This window comes from Columba livia, chromosome 5 (assembly GCF_036013475.1).
Source record: "Columba livia isolate bColLiv1 breed racing homer chromosome 5, bColLiv1.pat.W.v2, whole genome shotgun sequence".
Taxonomy (NCBI): Eukaryota; Metazoa; Chordata; class Aves; order Columbiformes; family Columbidae; genus Columba; species Columba livia.
The window spans coordinates 12,332,018-12,347,969 of record NC_088606.1 but is presented as its reverse complement, the minus strand read 5'-3'; the positions used below and the strand labels follow the sequence as shown (position 1 = coordinate 12,347,969).

General features: G+C 35.3%; 1 protein-coding gene across 4 annotated transcripts in view; it reads left to right on the top strand.

Moving 5' to 3' along the window:
- Positions 1–15,952, top strand: part of PPP2R5C (protein phosphatase 2 regulatory subunit B'gamma) — an 84,857-nt gene extending 68,905 nt beyond the window's left edge. For 3 of the 4 annotated variants that reach the window (XM_065063464.1, XM_065063465.1, XM_021292367.2), the window contains 6 exons: positions 2,102–2,272; positions 2,836–2,963; positions 4,486–4,587; positions 7,385–7,457; positions 9,762–9,878; positions 13,050–15,952. In XM_065063464.1, the coding sequence (XP_064919536.1) occupies positions 2,102–2,272; positions 2,836–2,963; positions 4,486–4,587; positions 7,385–7,457; positions 9,762–9,878; positions 13,050–13,181 (723 nt within the window). In that variant the 3' untranslated portion in view covers positions 13,182–15,952. Of the gene's footprint in view, positions 1–2,101; positions 2,273–2,835; positions 2,964–4,396; positions 4,588–7,384; positions 7,458–9,761; positions 9,879–13,049 lie in introns of all 4 variants that reach the window. The other variant, XR_010472756.1, reaches the window with a different exon arrangement.

The following is a 15,952-nucleotide window of genomic DNA, read 5'->3' as shown; positions in this document are numbered from 1 at the left end:
AGAAAAATGCACATTAGTAGATTATAACCATTTCTGATGCAAAATGGGAAACTGGGATTCATGAAACAAATGAGGTATGCAGCTAAGCAAGAACTCTCTTCTACTTGGAGTTTTTATAATGGTAGAACTTAATATTTGTGAAGATATAAAATCTCAGACATTCTGTCATACGTGCTATATGAGATCTTGAAATTTTAGCTTTCTTCGAGACATCAGCTAGGATGTTACATATTTCCTTGTGCAAATCTGAACTAAGTCTGTTTCCCTTTTTGATCCCAAATTAGTACATGATTACAACATTCTTTAAAAACTTAGCACATGCATCACCAAAGTACTAAGCTCCCTTTCCAAAAATTCTAGTCATCACAAAGTAAAACTTTGTTTCCCCTTATAATTGTTATATGAGACTTTTTGACGTCTTATTAAAAAAATCTGCATAAATTTTCCAAGGCTTCATTGAGGGCATATAGTGTCTACTTTCATGATTCAATCATGCATACATGAAAGATGCACTGATTTTTCACTGAGTTGTCTACAATGATGTTAAATATTGCTTATAGTTCATAAGTATGAAAAGATGGACTTCTATGAAAATGTCCTCACTTTCATAAAACAGAAGAGGAGACTGCTGCTTTTCCCAAATGGGGGAAAAATAGTTGTCTGATAAAAAGGCTAATGAATTGCTGCAACTTTTAAACTTTATAAGACGAAATATAAACTTCATTTTAAAAGAGTTTTTTTCTATAAGCCTGTACTCTTTTGGTTTGGTTTGGTTTTTTTTTTTCCCCCTCTGATGCTTCACCTAGGACTAGGCAAACACTCATAGTTTTGTTCTTTGTGGCTTTTTAATCTTTAACTACAAAACAGAAAGCATTTATAAGCTTCTGTATTCAAGGTTGTATTAATTCCTCATCAAAAGTATCTAAATTTAAGATGTCAGTCATTTTTGGAGGAAGATGTCCTCCTGTTTGAATGTTGTTTGGCACCAAATTGCCACATTGCACCAAATTGCCAATTGCCAAACTTCTTATGGTATGGAGGGAGTAAAAAAAGTTTAAAAATCTTATATTTTGGCTTGAAATCTGCAATCTTTGAGAAAAATCATCATCCTTTTATAATAAAAACAGTTGTGCCTACTCGCATTTTCCTTAAATCAGAAATAGCTAATAGCTGGAGTTGTTATTTCTTCAATATAGCTTGGTGTATTTTTGAAGATTCTTTAATAAGTTATGGTATAATTGATAACTCCACTAGTAGATACCTCTAAATATATTTAACTGCTAAAGTAGTATCACTTCTCAAATTTGAATTTTTCTACTTGCATATTCTATAGATGAGAGAATTTTTTTTCAGTTAGACTTCATAAACATTTTTGCGCAGATTTATAGACTGTTTCTGAAGGGCTGTGAGCCGATGGGCAGACAGCTTCCTCTTGTGGCACGTTTTATGGATCCCGTAGTTTCTTTGCCCTTTCCTCCCCAGTCCACCCCCACTTCTCTCACTGATCTTCCGAGCGTTCATAGTTTGCCCGGCAAAAACTTCTTCAGCAAGCTGGGTAAATCATTTCATAATCATGAGGAAAGTTAAGACCGTGATTACAGTAATATAATCAATTAAACAAGACGTGACATTTAAGAGTAACATGTCTAGAGTAGTCAGTCACTTATCAATTCGGGTATTTATAGTAAATCTTTTCTTAAAATATAATGGTAGAACTTAATTTCTTAAGCTTTGGAGTATGCCTCCAAGCAATTAAGAGATTGAAAGCTGCTATCACTTGAGTGGCAGATAATTTTCCCAATAGTATAGTAGCAAGTTTGCACTTCAGTTTGATGATCATGTGAAGTTAGATGTCAGCTTACTTTCTGTAGTCGTTTGATTATTGTTTTTGAACATATAACTTTGTATTCTGAATAAGTGGGTTTAGACCTATTAGCAGTTATTTCTGTGACACTGAACCATATCTCATCACTGCTGGCACATGGGACAAGAAATCTGAGTTGTGTGTTCTCTTTAAAATATCAGACCGCTTAATTAAATGTAATTTAGTGCAAGGCAAAGTCAAATTATTGTGAAGATTATGTTTACTTTGTCTCTACAGGTTGTAATGGCACTGCTGAAATACTGGCCAAAGACTCACAGTCCAAAAGAAGTCATGTTTTTAAATGAACTAGAAGAAATTTTAGATGTTATTGAACCATCTGAGTTTGTAAAGGTTATGGAGCCTCTCTTCAGACAGCTCGCCAAATGTGTGTCCAGTCCACACTTTCAGGTCTGTACTTACTGCATGTACAATAGCGTGAGGATTTTCAGAAAGCAGAGCTGTTACTGGCATTACCAACTATTATTTATTGTAATGAATTTTATTGGTTAAAAAAATAAGTCTTCTTTGTCAAATTTTAGGGATCCAAATGTTAGTTTTATTATTTACTTTCAGGAGTTAAGTGTATGCCTTCAAATTGGGTGATTCACTTTAGTGTTATGTCTAACATAAAAGTTTAAAAGCTCACTGGTTACCAGTACCTGAACCCTTTCAGTACATTGTGTTTGCATTTCACTGCTTGTAATAGAGTTCTACAATTAATCTTTCCTTGTGAAAACATTTCTTTGCTTCATTTTCAGAGTTCATAGGTTATACTTTGAATCATATTTCTATCAGGGAAAAGGCAATTTTTCCATCTTCTTTTCCATCAGCTCCAAGACTCCCATTTGCACTAGAAGAAAACCCAAATCTGAGTTGCAAACTTTCTTACCTTTCCCTTATGTTTGCCAAATATTTCAATTATTTGCTCTGTAAGAGATTGTCTGAAGTGTTCCTTTTTCATGTCTTCTTAGGTTGCAGAGCGAGCATTATACTACTGGAATAATGAATATATTATGAGTTTAATTAGTGATAACGCAGCAAAGATTTTGCCCATCATGTTTCCATCCTTGTACCGGAATTCAAAGACACATTGGAACAAGTAAGAAACTCTTGTACAAATAAAACTCTGCTACTTCACTTATGTCTAGTTTTAGGCTTAAAAGCAGTTGAGATCTTTGAGTTGCTAGTTTTAACAGTGTGTCGAGCTGTTTATTCTATGACATGAAAGTTGCTGGATGAGGAGGAGACTACTGTTGTCAGCATTGTCAGGAAATAGGAAGAATTGAGGAAGATAGTTTTTCCTATTTTTGTTAAACAAGAAACAGTGTTTTAGTGCATCTAATCCATGACACATTTTTATTAATATAAAGCAAATTTCCCATTAATCTGTAGTCCAGATACTTCTAAAGGCTAACTTTGATTTCTGATCTCTAACCTCTGCTGATTTGCATTTCTTCTGCATTCTACTGGAATATGTTGTAGATCAGGTCACTTTTTCCTTCCCCCCTGCCCCAGCCTTTTAGTTTGTTTTCTTTCTCCATTGACTATTTTCACTATTTTCCCCGCAATAACATAGTACTCACGCACAAAACCAGTCCTGGTCAGCTCCTTTCTGCAGCTGTTCTGCTGTAAAGCGCCTCTTTGTCTGAGCTACAGTGCAACTGCTGGGATGGTGAGAGTGTCACCGTCTGGCGCTGGCTGAGGATCAACAATCGATCCGCCACTAAACACAGGAAAAATAAATGGAAGATAAAGTGACGTTAAAGGGATTGGTTACTCTCACTGGATGTAAGCAGTAACAATTAATATTAATGAGATTCTGATTCAGTCATGCGATTGTGTGTAGGAAATGTGGATTGTTGCTGGTTGTTTTTCCCTGGCTCAGGGCCATGCGTTCATTCCATTCCAAGCAGAAGTCACGCCACCCAGTACAGCTGCTCTCTTACTTGCAACTCAGATGTATGATACAAAGTAATCATGTCACTGATTGCTATTTGGATTTAATGATCAGCAATGGTTACAGACTGGAGCTGTAAATAACTCTGTCAAAGTGCTTCATAAACAGATTATTTTTGTTTATTTTTTTCTGATGATTTCCACTTCACTTTTCTAACACTTTTCTTTAGAGAGTCCTGGCATAACTCTGTTCAAGTGAGTGTTGTTGCTGCGTGCCAGTTTTCAAAACCAATTATGTCTTTTCTAGGCTCCTTTTAATCACTAACTTTTTTCTTGAATTTGTCAGTTACCAGTAATTTGCTTGCATCAAGATCTTGAATTTCATCTTACATTTTTTCCTAATAACTGTAGTTGGATTAGTGTCAGCAACTAAATTTCAAAACTAGTCCTGTATTGGTACATCTAGTATTAAAAAACTAGGTTCAAGCATCGCAAGTGGCAAGTAATACTATAGAGAAAGAAAACTGCATTCAAAGTTAGTAATTTTAGTACTTGTATTAGCCCTTTTGAGAGTAAACTGAAACTTCCACTGACTAGTTTTGTTCCCACTTATTCTGAAATGATGTAATTTTCCAGTTATGTAGGCTATTGGCTACTGTTGACCAGAAAAAATAGATTTCAAAGTTTAAAGTACTCTGAGTTTCAACCAGAAGTTTTACTTATAGGACAATACATGGCTTGATATACAATGCTCTGAAACTCTTCATGGAGATGAACCAAAAACTGTTCGATGACTGCACACAGCAATTTAAAGCAGAAAAACTGAAGTAAGTTTTCATGTCAGCGTGTCTGTCTCTTCTTGAGTGATTTGTTCAGAGTGCTTTAGCTCTGAAAAATGACTGTGTCTTTAGTGAGAAGTTGTGCCCATTTGAACGTCTTGTTATATATGTACTGTAAAATCTCCTGAAGAATAGGATGCTTCATGTAGTCTTTGGCCTAATACTCCTGGGGGTCACCATCTTCCTAAAAAATTAATGTTTTGTGAGAAGGACACTGCTGATTGCAGAGCCCAGTGTACAAGATCCGTTAAACAGTTTAGTTTACATCCTGTGTTTATTTTAGCGTGGTTTATTTATCTGCTGTTATTTTCTTCCATGTTGTCACTCAGTTCTTCCCAAAACACTTTTCCAGTATTTTTCAGCGTTGCATTGTGTGTGACCATAAGTGCGTGTTTTTCTAAAAATTACCCCAAAATAAACTTGTTATTCTGGGGCATTTGTACATTAGTTGCCAGAAGAGTCCTGCTGAGCATATGTCACCGTTTAATGCAGGGCGACAGTAAACCATGGCAGACGCTCTCTGTTACCCCCACCCCTCCCCTGGGAAAGGTCACACGAGGAAAAGGAAGAGAGACTTACAAGTTGGAAAAAGTTTAAAATGCTTTACTAATGCCACTAATAAATAGAGGGAATAATACAAAATATGCAAAATCAATCTTGAATTTCCTGGGGTAGCACAGCGGGGGCCTGTGGTGGAACTGGGTACTGTAACACAGTAAACCAGAGCTGGATTCAGGGACGCAGGGTCTGGAACTAGGCCTAGGATCACAGGAATGACAGGCGGGGTCCTGTTCAGGTGCCGGCCGTGGTCAAGGAGAGTGAGACCCTCGTGATCTCCCACTTTGATAGGGTGTATGATGTGTATGGGATGGAATACTTAGCTGGTCAATTTTAGTCACCTGTTCTGTCCACCCCACCTTGCAGATAGGCCCCTCGCACTTACGGCACGTACAAAATTTATCAGTAACCTTGGCTGCCATAGCAATAAGTCTAAACCTGGGCCTCTTCTGCACACCATTGCTACTGTTACCAGCTCCGGAGCGAACGGTGTCTGAAAAACATGCAGCCAGATTCAGAAAAGTGCAGTTACTTAGAAGAACTGACAGGAAAATTCACTAAAAGAGAACTGGTCTTGTTTTAAACAAAACCAGGACAGTATAGTATATTCTTGCGCAGGCCAATGAACAGAGCAGGGATTTGGAAGCTAGAATTTTTCTGGTTTAAGCCCCAAAACGCAGCTAAATGTTATGATCATGAAGTCACTTGTCTTTTGTTCATCTGTTTCCAGTTTTGTTAAATAGACATAAATTTTTGAATATTTAGTATACTATAAAGACTACTGAAGTGAGATTGAGAAGTCAAAAGTATTAATGGTTTGGCTCTCATTTTAGGGACTGAGGAGTGTAGCTAGGAAGTGGATACTGAAAATACCTGCGTTTGAATTTGAATTTTATTTTTAGTTTCAGAGTGAACAGGGATCCCTTCAAGTAGTGGTTCAAATTAGACACCTATTTTAAATCAATATACTGGAAGTAGTACAAATTCTTAATATAGATTGATCTGCCCAAGTTTTCAAGTTCTTTGTTACAGTTTGAGTAGAAATGAGCTTGTAGTATAATAAATTTTTAAGATGTATGGTTGGGTTTAGAGATAACAAAATATGAACTTTTCTTGGTTTTAAAAATAATATGTAAGTCTCTCGTCCCTCCTAGCAAAGAAGTAGAATCCCTTTTAAATAGGAAAGCAGTCTTTTATTCTCTGGAGGTTTTTTGTGGGTTTTTTGGGTAGTGTTTTGAGTGTGAACTGAGGCAGAGTGACCTAATAACAAAACCAAAACAAAACCTCTCACCTCACAAGAACTTAAAAGATGGCTAAAGAGTTCTTCCACCCCAGCCCAAACTTAACTTAATGGAGAGCTGGAGGCAAGCTGTGCGTATGCTTTAATATAACTGGGGTTTTTTGGGTGTGTTTTTTTCTTTTACATTTGTATCACCTGCTGTATGCATTGAAGCCTGAGAACATTTTTAGCACTTTTAAGCTAAAAGCCCTTTTAAACTGTACTGCCTTCCAAAGACAAGTATTCCTTCTAGTCACTGCAATAAGTTGTTTATCTGTAAGAAGGAAAGGAGGAAGCCCCTAGATTTTACCATTTTGAATTACATTAGGCCTAAGGAAACAAACCTTTCCTACTTTAAATTAAAAAGGAGGCAAAAAAGGCATCCCATGTCATCCCTCTTGGCTTGTGACTCCCTCATTCAGAGTGGTTTTGTCAGATACTTCTCCATTAGTGTTCAATTCAAAATGTCTCTGGGCCTTTTCTTTAAACTACTTTTCTTTTTAAACTACTCTTGTAAACTGTTGCCAGTAGCGATCTGCCTTTGTTATGGTGACATACTAGTTTCTTACGTTCCAATATAGGATTCAAGTATTATAAAGTTAAAACACAACACACTTTCAACATAGATCAAGACTCTTGTATTTTTTACTCCTTTAACAATGTGCGGTTATTAAAGATAAACTGGTGTCAGCCACTTTGTTTTCAGGAGAAAATAGAAGCTTTTTCCCTTTTAATGTTGCTTTGCAATCATGGGGTACTGATATGATGCAAATTATCCTGTCAACAGTAAGTGGTATTTTGGGCCGGAGGCTGAAAGAGGCACAACTAAGTAATCTATTCTGTTGAATTCTTCTAGTGAATTTCTTCATGTTTAAGAAAGTATACAAGTTGTAATGCAAGATTCACCAAACTGCTTTTGCTATTTTGATTTCTATCTTTTTATTTCAGAGAGAAGCTAAAATTGAAGGAACGGGAAGAAGCCTGGGTTAAAATAGAAAATCTAGCCAAATCAAATCCCCAGGTATTTAGAAAAGATTAACATGTTCATGTTTAAATACTTTAGTTTTGTTAAATATCAGTGAGGGAAACAGGTCTGACTGATCATGGAAATAAAGCAATTTCACTAATTGTATTATGAAAGATACACAATAAAAGTACTTTTAAAATTTGTAACCTTTCTCTTGTGCAAGTAATTATTTTTTTTAAAAGGTTTCTGAAGAGTATGATGTGAAGTACTTGTTCCTTTTCTTATAATAGGCGATACCTTGTATTGCGGTTTGAAAAATTATTGTGCAAAATTATGGAAAAATATAGAGATGCCATAATTGGTTTCTCTTGAAAAGCTCTTTTACAAACAATATATTGCAAAAGAGATCTTTCTGCAAACTGTGAGTTGACTGGTCAGTTTTCCTCTGTGTTAAGTGGATTAAAGTAATATTGTATGTTCTTGTCTGCTGCATTTGTTCTCATACTTGCATTGGGCCAGTCTTCTGGTGGCTCTGCACCTTAGGTCCTTACTGAAAGGAAAACATCCCGTCAGGCGTTACTTGGTGTAACTGAAATTTTGATGAAGAAGCAAAGATCCTTTAGACTATTCATTATATCTTGAAATTATGGGAGAAGGGGATGGTTTGGTTTGTGTTTGTTTTTTTTCCCCACCACTTAATTTGCTTGGAGAGTGCTGCCAGTTTTCCTTTGTCTCAATCAAACCAATTGGTGCTATGGGGAAAAAAAAAAAAAACAAACATTTGAGTTACTTTGCAGCCAGAATTTTTACAATATTGCAGCAAGAAACTTACTGTATTGTGTCTTTCCAACATTGTCTAGCTGAGTTTAAAGTGGTGGAAGGTGGAGTAATGGCACTCTATAAACAGAACTGGGACACTTACGTTATGATCTCAGTGCTATTTTAAAACAAAGTGTGTGAACAATTTTTTTTCTAAGGAGGAGAAATTCAGTAATTTTTCTTTTTGTGGCGTTGCTCAGGGTACAGTTACTACACCACTCAAATGAAAATTGTTAAACAATGTCAGTTGACAATAGATCAGTTTAAATAATCAAAAAAATAACCGTTCATTTGAAAACAGCAATTGACGTTCAGGGACAAATCATTCCTCTAATCGGGCAAGCCATACAAAAGCCTTGCTTGAAGAGAACTTGATATATGTGGTCATTTGCTGTCACAAATTATGAACTATTGCATGTCTAACTAAATAAGGGGATTGACTTGTAGTAATAAAACTAGCTCTACAGTGTAAATTTCCTTTTCTTTCCAAGTAATTTTTCATAACTGTGTATGTTTTGTGAAACTGGTTTACACAACCTGAGTATAGTATGTTCTGCATAGTAAGCTTGAAGAGAGCTAGGAATTGGAAGCAACTTAAAAGAAAAATTATTAATTTGAACACTTGAGTGCTCGACTGAATTGACATTAGGATATTAATGCCTTTAGCACTCTGTATAATGGATTTTTAAAATTTTCTGTTTCCTGGAATTTCTATTAACTTTTTCATTTGCCTGATTACTGACAGTTCTTGTTCAGAATTATTCCTGACTCTGCATGACACAAGAATACATTTTAAGATGTTAAGTCATGATAATTATTAGTTAAATCCTTGCTGTGAGGGTTTTTTGTTCTTTGTCTCAACTGCATTAAATTACTGGTACACTCAGATACTAAAATACTTATGAGGAAAAATGGATGAAAAAATGTGTGTGTTTATAAATGAGTTTTGATTTCAAGACACCTCTTCTGAGTTAGAATAGAATTTAAAATATTGATATATCTGTGTAGTAAACTTTCGAATCTATCCAAGTGTTTTTACAAGATGTTTGTTTTTTCTTTCCGAAATACTTTTATGGCTGTTTTACTTTGGTTTAAAATTATTTTAAATATATATTGGCCATATTTGCCCCTTTAATATTGTATTTTTTCTTCCAACACGAAATTGCGCCATAAAGTAAAATCATTGAGTTTGGTTTGCTACACTGTTCACAAATCACTAGACAATGTATTAATAAAGTTTCAGATAAATGATTGCCGACATAGACGTTTGTTACTGGCAAAATCTGAATTTTTTTAAAATTCAGTCTCAGAAAATCAAAGAATATCTTTTGTGTTCTGACTGTATTTTTCAACAGGACATCTCTGCCAGGTGAAAGTATTGGAGTTCCATTTTAAAATGTAGTAGCTTGGTGCCTGGAAGCATAAGATATTGAAGCTAATCTCTAATAACTAATCATAGCGTTCAAATGTTCAAATACACTCTTATTATTTAGGTACTACTACTAAGAATGATTATTTTAACACTTTGCGTTTTATTAGTACCCAACATATAGTGACACGAGTTTGCTGAACAGTCCTGTTGCAATGGAAACAGATGGGCCTTTAATTGAAGATTTGCAGATGCTGAAGAAGACAGTGAAAGAAGAGGCTTGTCAGGTAAAGCCATGTGAAGATAACAAATTACTCTAAATTACAAATTACTTTTTTTTAAAAAGCAACAGTTAATCCTAGACATAAACTTGAGTTATATTTTCAGCCCTGAAACCATTTATCATAGAGTAATAAACTTCATTAGAACTGCTACTTTCAAGTGATACTGTAGCAACCAGGAATACAAGTGTTATTTCTAATGCCTGTGAATCTGCTGTATGGTCTCTTTTGACATGTCTTCTACAGCAACTTTCATTTTCTTTTCACTTAGAATAGCTTTTTGTGTCATTACGTGAACAATGACTATGCTTTAAGAATAGTTGCAAATATGGCTAAAATCTGCCACATCATTTTCTATCTCTATATAACAGCTTTGTTTTTTCATAAGGAAAAGTTATATAAAATATAGCCAGATTCTAGTTATTATATTTTTGCTTGTTATTCAAAGCCTTCTTAGTGGCTTAAAGCTGTGTTTAGAAAAAAATGTGTGAAGTGTTTATTTGTCTTGGCCGCTCATGGGTCTTCTTCCTCAGTCCACCATCTGTCATGTTCCATCACCTACTGCAGGGCAAGGACTCCCAGGGTCATCCCAATCTTTTTGTCTTTAGCTAATGCTTAGTGATCTTCGGGTATTTTTAATTTAACTTCCGTTAAGTGGAACCAGACGCCTGACATTCTAACTAGAGATTTAAACTTGGAGCTGATGGGAAATGGAGAGTTGCCAGGAGCATTGCAGTATCACTAAGATGTCTGGTAGCAATATCAGTAATACGAATATATCTAAATCCAGTAAAGTTTAAGACCAGAGAAATTATCTGGAGCTGAAAAACTTGTTGAGATCAGAGATAAAGTCTGTTTACTTGAACCAGTGTATCAAACAAGACATTTAATAAAAATAAGCATACAGTCCATCTAATCCCCTACGTTACTGTCTTAAAATTCCAGTCATTATCCTGCAAGATTAGAGTATATTTTTTTTTTATTTGTCCTGTGGCATTTTGGATGAAGGTTGATATCAGAAGAAATGCTGGAATGCCTTCAAGACATGCTCAGTGATTTCTGGCTTTTAAACACTTATCTCTGGAGTGGAACCCCATGCGTTATATGTAAATCTCGGTGGCTGAATTGCACGCCTATCCAGGGCAATAAAGGAGGGTGGCATTCCCCTGCATGGGAATGCTGCTTAGAGCTGGGCAGTGAGGAGCACTGGGCTGACTAAAGTTTCTAAACCGCTGCCTTTCTTCAGGCCTTGGATAGCTTAGCCAGGCCCCTGTGATGGGGAGAGGGGTGTCCATTCAATAGCTCCAGAGCCTAGAAGCAGTTCTGGCAAAGAAAGGAGCATATGAGATTCTTCATAAAAATGTACTACCTTAGAGTTTTGTTGATGGTAGTGTCCATATTTTACTATGCTATTTTCTAGTGCATAACCATTTTGTTAAGATTTATGAGATCTTGGTTCACTTTCCATCCTGGCCAGAGGAAATTCAAACTCTTATCTCCTAACTCTCGCTCTCTGTCTGTGTATACACACACCCTAGTAGTTGGGACAAGTAGTGGGACAAGCAGTGAAGAACAAAGTCCCCAGTCCCAGCTGCTGGAAGTGTTTGGGGATTTGGGCCAGTATTACACAATAGAAAACACACAAACAGTAGTAGCAGCCCCAACTAAAACCAAGGACTCTACCTAGGTCTGTGTTTTCTACAAAGGATTCAACTTCAAGAGCTGTAATGTTGGGGCTATATACAGCTTCATGATGGTGTTTCAGCTGGGAAGCCAGTACACTGCATTCCTTCGGATGACTTTGATTTCCCCCTCCCCCACCCCACGCTGATTCTTAGAAGGGGTGGAGATGAAAAAGTGACACTAATGGAAAAGAAACAAATTGTAAACTAAATAAAATTCTGCAACTTGGGTTGGAACTGTTTGAGCATTCTTCAGCTGTCATTCCAAGTGCATGCTTTCCTGGTTTTCCTTGCTCAGAAAGTCTGCCAGAAGTAAACGAGATGTTTGGAAGGTTATAAAAGCCTGTTTTTCAAAGTGAAAGATCCTGGCCTTGCAGAGCTAATAGAACAGTTTAGACCAGGGATTCTTATTATTAGAAAAAATTACAGGAATCTATGAGAAGTATAAAGCTTGTAAGAAGATTGATAGGTCTGGGTCACCAGGCAGAAAGGGACTTGATGAAGGATTAGGGTATTGCAGAAAGAAAGCCAGATAGCATTCCTGCAATGGCCTTTGGGAGGACACTGGAGAGGCAGTTATGGATCCCTTGCTAAGTACCATCAGAAATCAATGCTAAAATGAGGTATTATGGTTATCAGTGTAAAAAAAGGTAAGTCTGAAGGGCAGCTTAGTTTATTTTTAAAATAAAACTTTGGAAGTGATAAACCATGTAGAGATGTTTAGAGTTTCCCTTGAAGTGAGGTATATGCCAGAGGTTAGCGATATCGCAGTGTCCGTACTGAAGAGGTGATGGAATGACTGAGGAAAGTAGACCAGACTATTTGAGGGTTTTTACTGAATGCTCTTTGCTACAATAAAATTTGACCATCATGGCTTACTAAGTTTTTGAACTTGCTGGTTAAGTTCATGGCTAAGTAGAAGCCAATCAGTTTTCAAAAGGGCACAAATAAGCATCATGGATCTAACAGGCAAATTAGGGTAGGTGAGACAATCAGGGGGACTACATAAAGATGCCATTATATAGTTTCAGGGTACTCTGATAGGAATAATATCTGGTTTTGAGAGAGCATTGGTAAGATAATACAGCAGAATTTTCAGATATGTGCATAATGCAGGTAATTAGAGGCATTTATCATCAGAGCATTTATCTTCATGTAGAAATGAAGAATGAAAATGTAGAAATGAAAAATAAGTGAGAAGAGAGATGATTTTATTTTTAAAAAATGTTATCAAGTGATAATAATGGTAGTCATGTCATGACTGCTAATAGCTTCAAGTTTGTCAGTTGTTTCTCATTTTTCTTCTGTACTTGGCAAAACAGTGGTTTTGAGGATTTAAACTGGGTTGGCTGGTGGGGTAAAGAGAAAGTATAAACTTTTTCCAATATGTCTTTTATTTATTTTCCTGAAAGTGAGCGTACTGATATACAATAACTATTTTGCCATTGTTTAGTAATTAATCTTTTTGGCCAACTTTGTTCTATTTTTATTTCAGGCACAGAAAGATCAGAAAAAAGATCGTCCTCTTGTGCGACGCAAGTCAGAACTGCCTCAGGATATCTATACCATGAAAGCCTTGGAATCACATTGCAGAGCTGATGAATTAATATCACATGATGGGCATTAAACTATTACAGTCAAATATTATTTTGGAGGAAACGTCTTTTTTTTTTTTTTCTGGACTCAGTTCTACAGTAGAACTTACTTTTTTGTGCCATACCAATCAGTTACACACAAAGTCAAAGCTTTCTTCAACCCAGTTCTGTAGGCAATAAATTGAGTATGCAGCTCAAGATTAGTAGTTCAAACAATGGTAAATTACCCAATTCCATATGCAGAATATTAGGTTGACTGTAATGAAGTGGACACAATTTCCTGGAGGTGTTATCATAGTACCAGCCAGCTAATAACATGCCGTTTTTATAGTTCTATTTGAGAAAAGCATTCTATAAACTCTTTCCATCTAAAGTGAATGACCAATAGTTGGTACTAATGATAAATGTGTGTTTTCAAAAGTAATAATACTTCAGATATAAGTATTAAACTTTTTCTAGGATTTCTCAACTTTGTAATTGTTTCCACATTATTGATGTCTTGTAATATACCAGCAGTTTTGAAAATACACAATTATTCTTTCATAGTATAAAACGTGGCTTACAAATTGGTGACTTCCATGACAATCTTCAATCATCATTCCTTTCTAAGAGTTCTGTAAATTTTTTTCTCCTTTACTTGGATAAAGATCTATATATAGACACCATGTCCTAATACTTTATGTATATTTAAAGCCATATTTTCCAGTCTTCAGTGTATAATACAGCACCAGTATTCCGCATATGAACTGGTAGAAGAATTTTTCCTAAAATGAAAATTTGTTTACTATGACTGGGAATAGACTGAATATAAAATTTCATTTTAAGTTTTTTCAAGTTCTTTCACTCTTTTCTCCCTTATCTGAGCTTTTAATACTCAGCATTTTTCTTGGGCTCTAGGAGTTCAGTATTCTGTGGCAGATATTACACATGATTTCAGTTGCATCATGAAAGATGAACATAATCTTTCAGGAAACATCATCACAAGCTTATATAATAAAGTAAAATAAGAAAAAGAACAGACTTTTGAATTCCTTTCTTCTTTTTAGGTGAGTCTAAGAGCTGAGGAGATAGTGACCATCATTTTACCGTGAAAATACTTTTTTGTTGTAGTTGTAAAGAGCACATGTGCTGCAAATACACCTCACAAGTGAACTGAAAAATGCATCTAAGTTGCTGATGAACTTCAAATGCTGCTATATATTCCACAAGATTACTTGCATGTAATGAGCTTTTTGTTGTAGATGGAAAAGCACGGGAGGAAAATCTCTTCAAAAATATAGTGCTTTGTCTTCAATATTTGATTTCTCTCAGGGTGGCCAGTATTTTAACTTACTTATCCTGCTTACAAGTTGTTTGAAACGTGTTCTGCTGTTCTAAATGAGTGATTAGTTTCTTTTGTCTCTGGCAGTAACATGATATAACTTAATGTTTAATGTCTTGATGCATAAAGAGATAAAAACGTGGCTTCTTTAAAAAATAGTTTTGTTTTACTTTTTAAGGAAGTATAATGTCTCCTGCATCCATTAAAATAAATGCGCAAAGCAGACATTCATAGTAACCTTGTGCAGATGTAGTGCCTGCTGTTTGTTGGTTGCGTTTAACATTCGATTCCCAATATTTGTTGCGTTGTCTATTGGAAGAAAATTGTGGGTGGTAAATATTGGCTTACAATAACTAAATTTCAAGATCAACCCAACCTTTAAGTGGAATGTCCACACCATCTGAAAACATTTCCTGTAAAACTTGAAAAAGAATATGCTTTACCATTAGGATAAACTAGAGTAAACCAGTTTAAAGATGCCTTCTCCTTTTGAGGGAAAAAGGGTGCTTTTTTTAGTTGTGTAAAGCAGCGTCTATGTACTTTGATATACCATTGTTTGAACTTCCATCTTTAGCTGGTAGATTATCAGTTACCTTTGATTTTGGGTGTTCAGTATGTTTGTGCAAGAGGTTGCTGAAAGGAATTATTATGTTAACTCAAGGAAAGAAAAAAAGCTGTATATCAATGTTTGATTGTGTGATGCTCAACGTATAAGAACATCTTTTACTGTCTAGATTTTATTTCTGTTCTTTATTGAAGATAAACACTCACCAAAAACCAAAATATTGTGGTATTTGTAAAGGCTGAAAGTTCACCATAAATTCATATTTGAAATTTTGGGCCACTGAACATTTGCTTAGGCAATATTCCAAAATTTGTCACCACTAATGGTTTAGCATGTGTATTATCAATATTTATATACTTCTTATAATCCTGTACTAAACCATTCTAAAACTAATACATCCAAAAAGAAGAAGAAGAAAAATTAGAATTTTGGTGACTGTTGTTCTTCATAAAGTTCTGTGTTTGACATCTTCTCCCGTTTCCAAAATTCCACCTGTACATCAGGAATGTCAAAAGTAATATTACAAGTGTCTTTTTAGTGTGGCTTTAGTATGGCTTCATTTTAATATTGTACATACATTGTACCTTGTTTTATGGTAATAAGTAATAAAAATGTAGACTTCATATTTTGTACAGAATCGTCCTATGTACAGAATAAAAAGTTCCTAGAAACAGCAAAAATAGGTAAGTGGCACAATTATTTTTCATTAGACAATATCTGTAACATTACGCGTTAGTGGAATGTTAAGTTCAAATGTACCTACATATTTTTTAACATTTTGTAATGCAGTTTTTTGTTCTGGCATTGTTTCTGAAGAACTTCATACACCTGTCATTTAATATGCTTTTATCTAATTTTAAAACTTTAAAAAAAAAAATGGTGTATTATATGGACAAATAAAGAACATGTGAATTTTA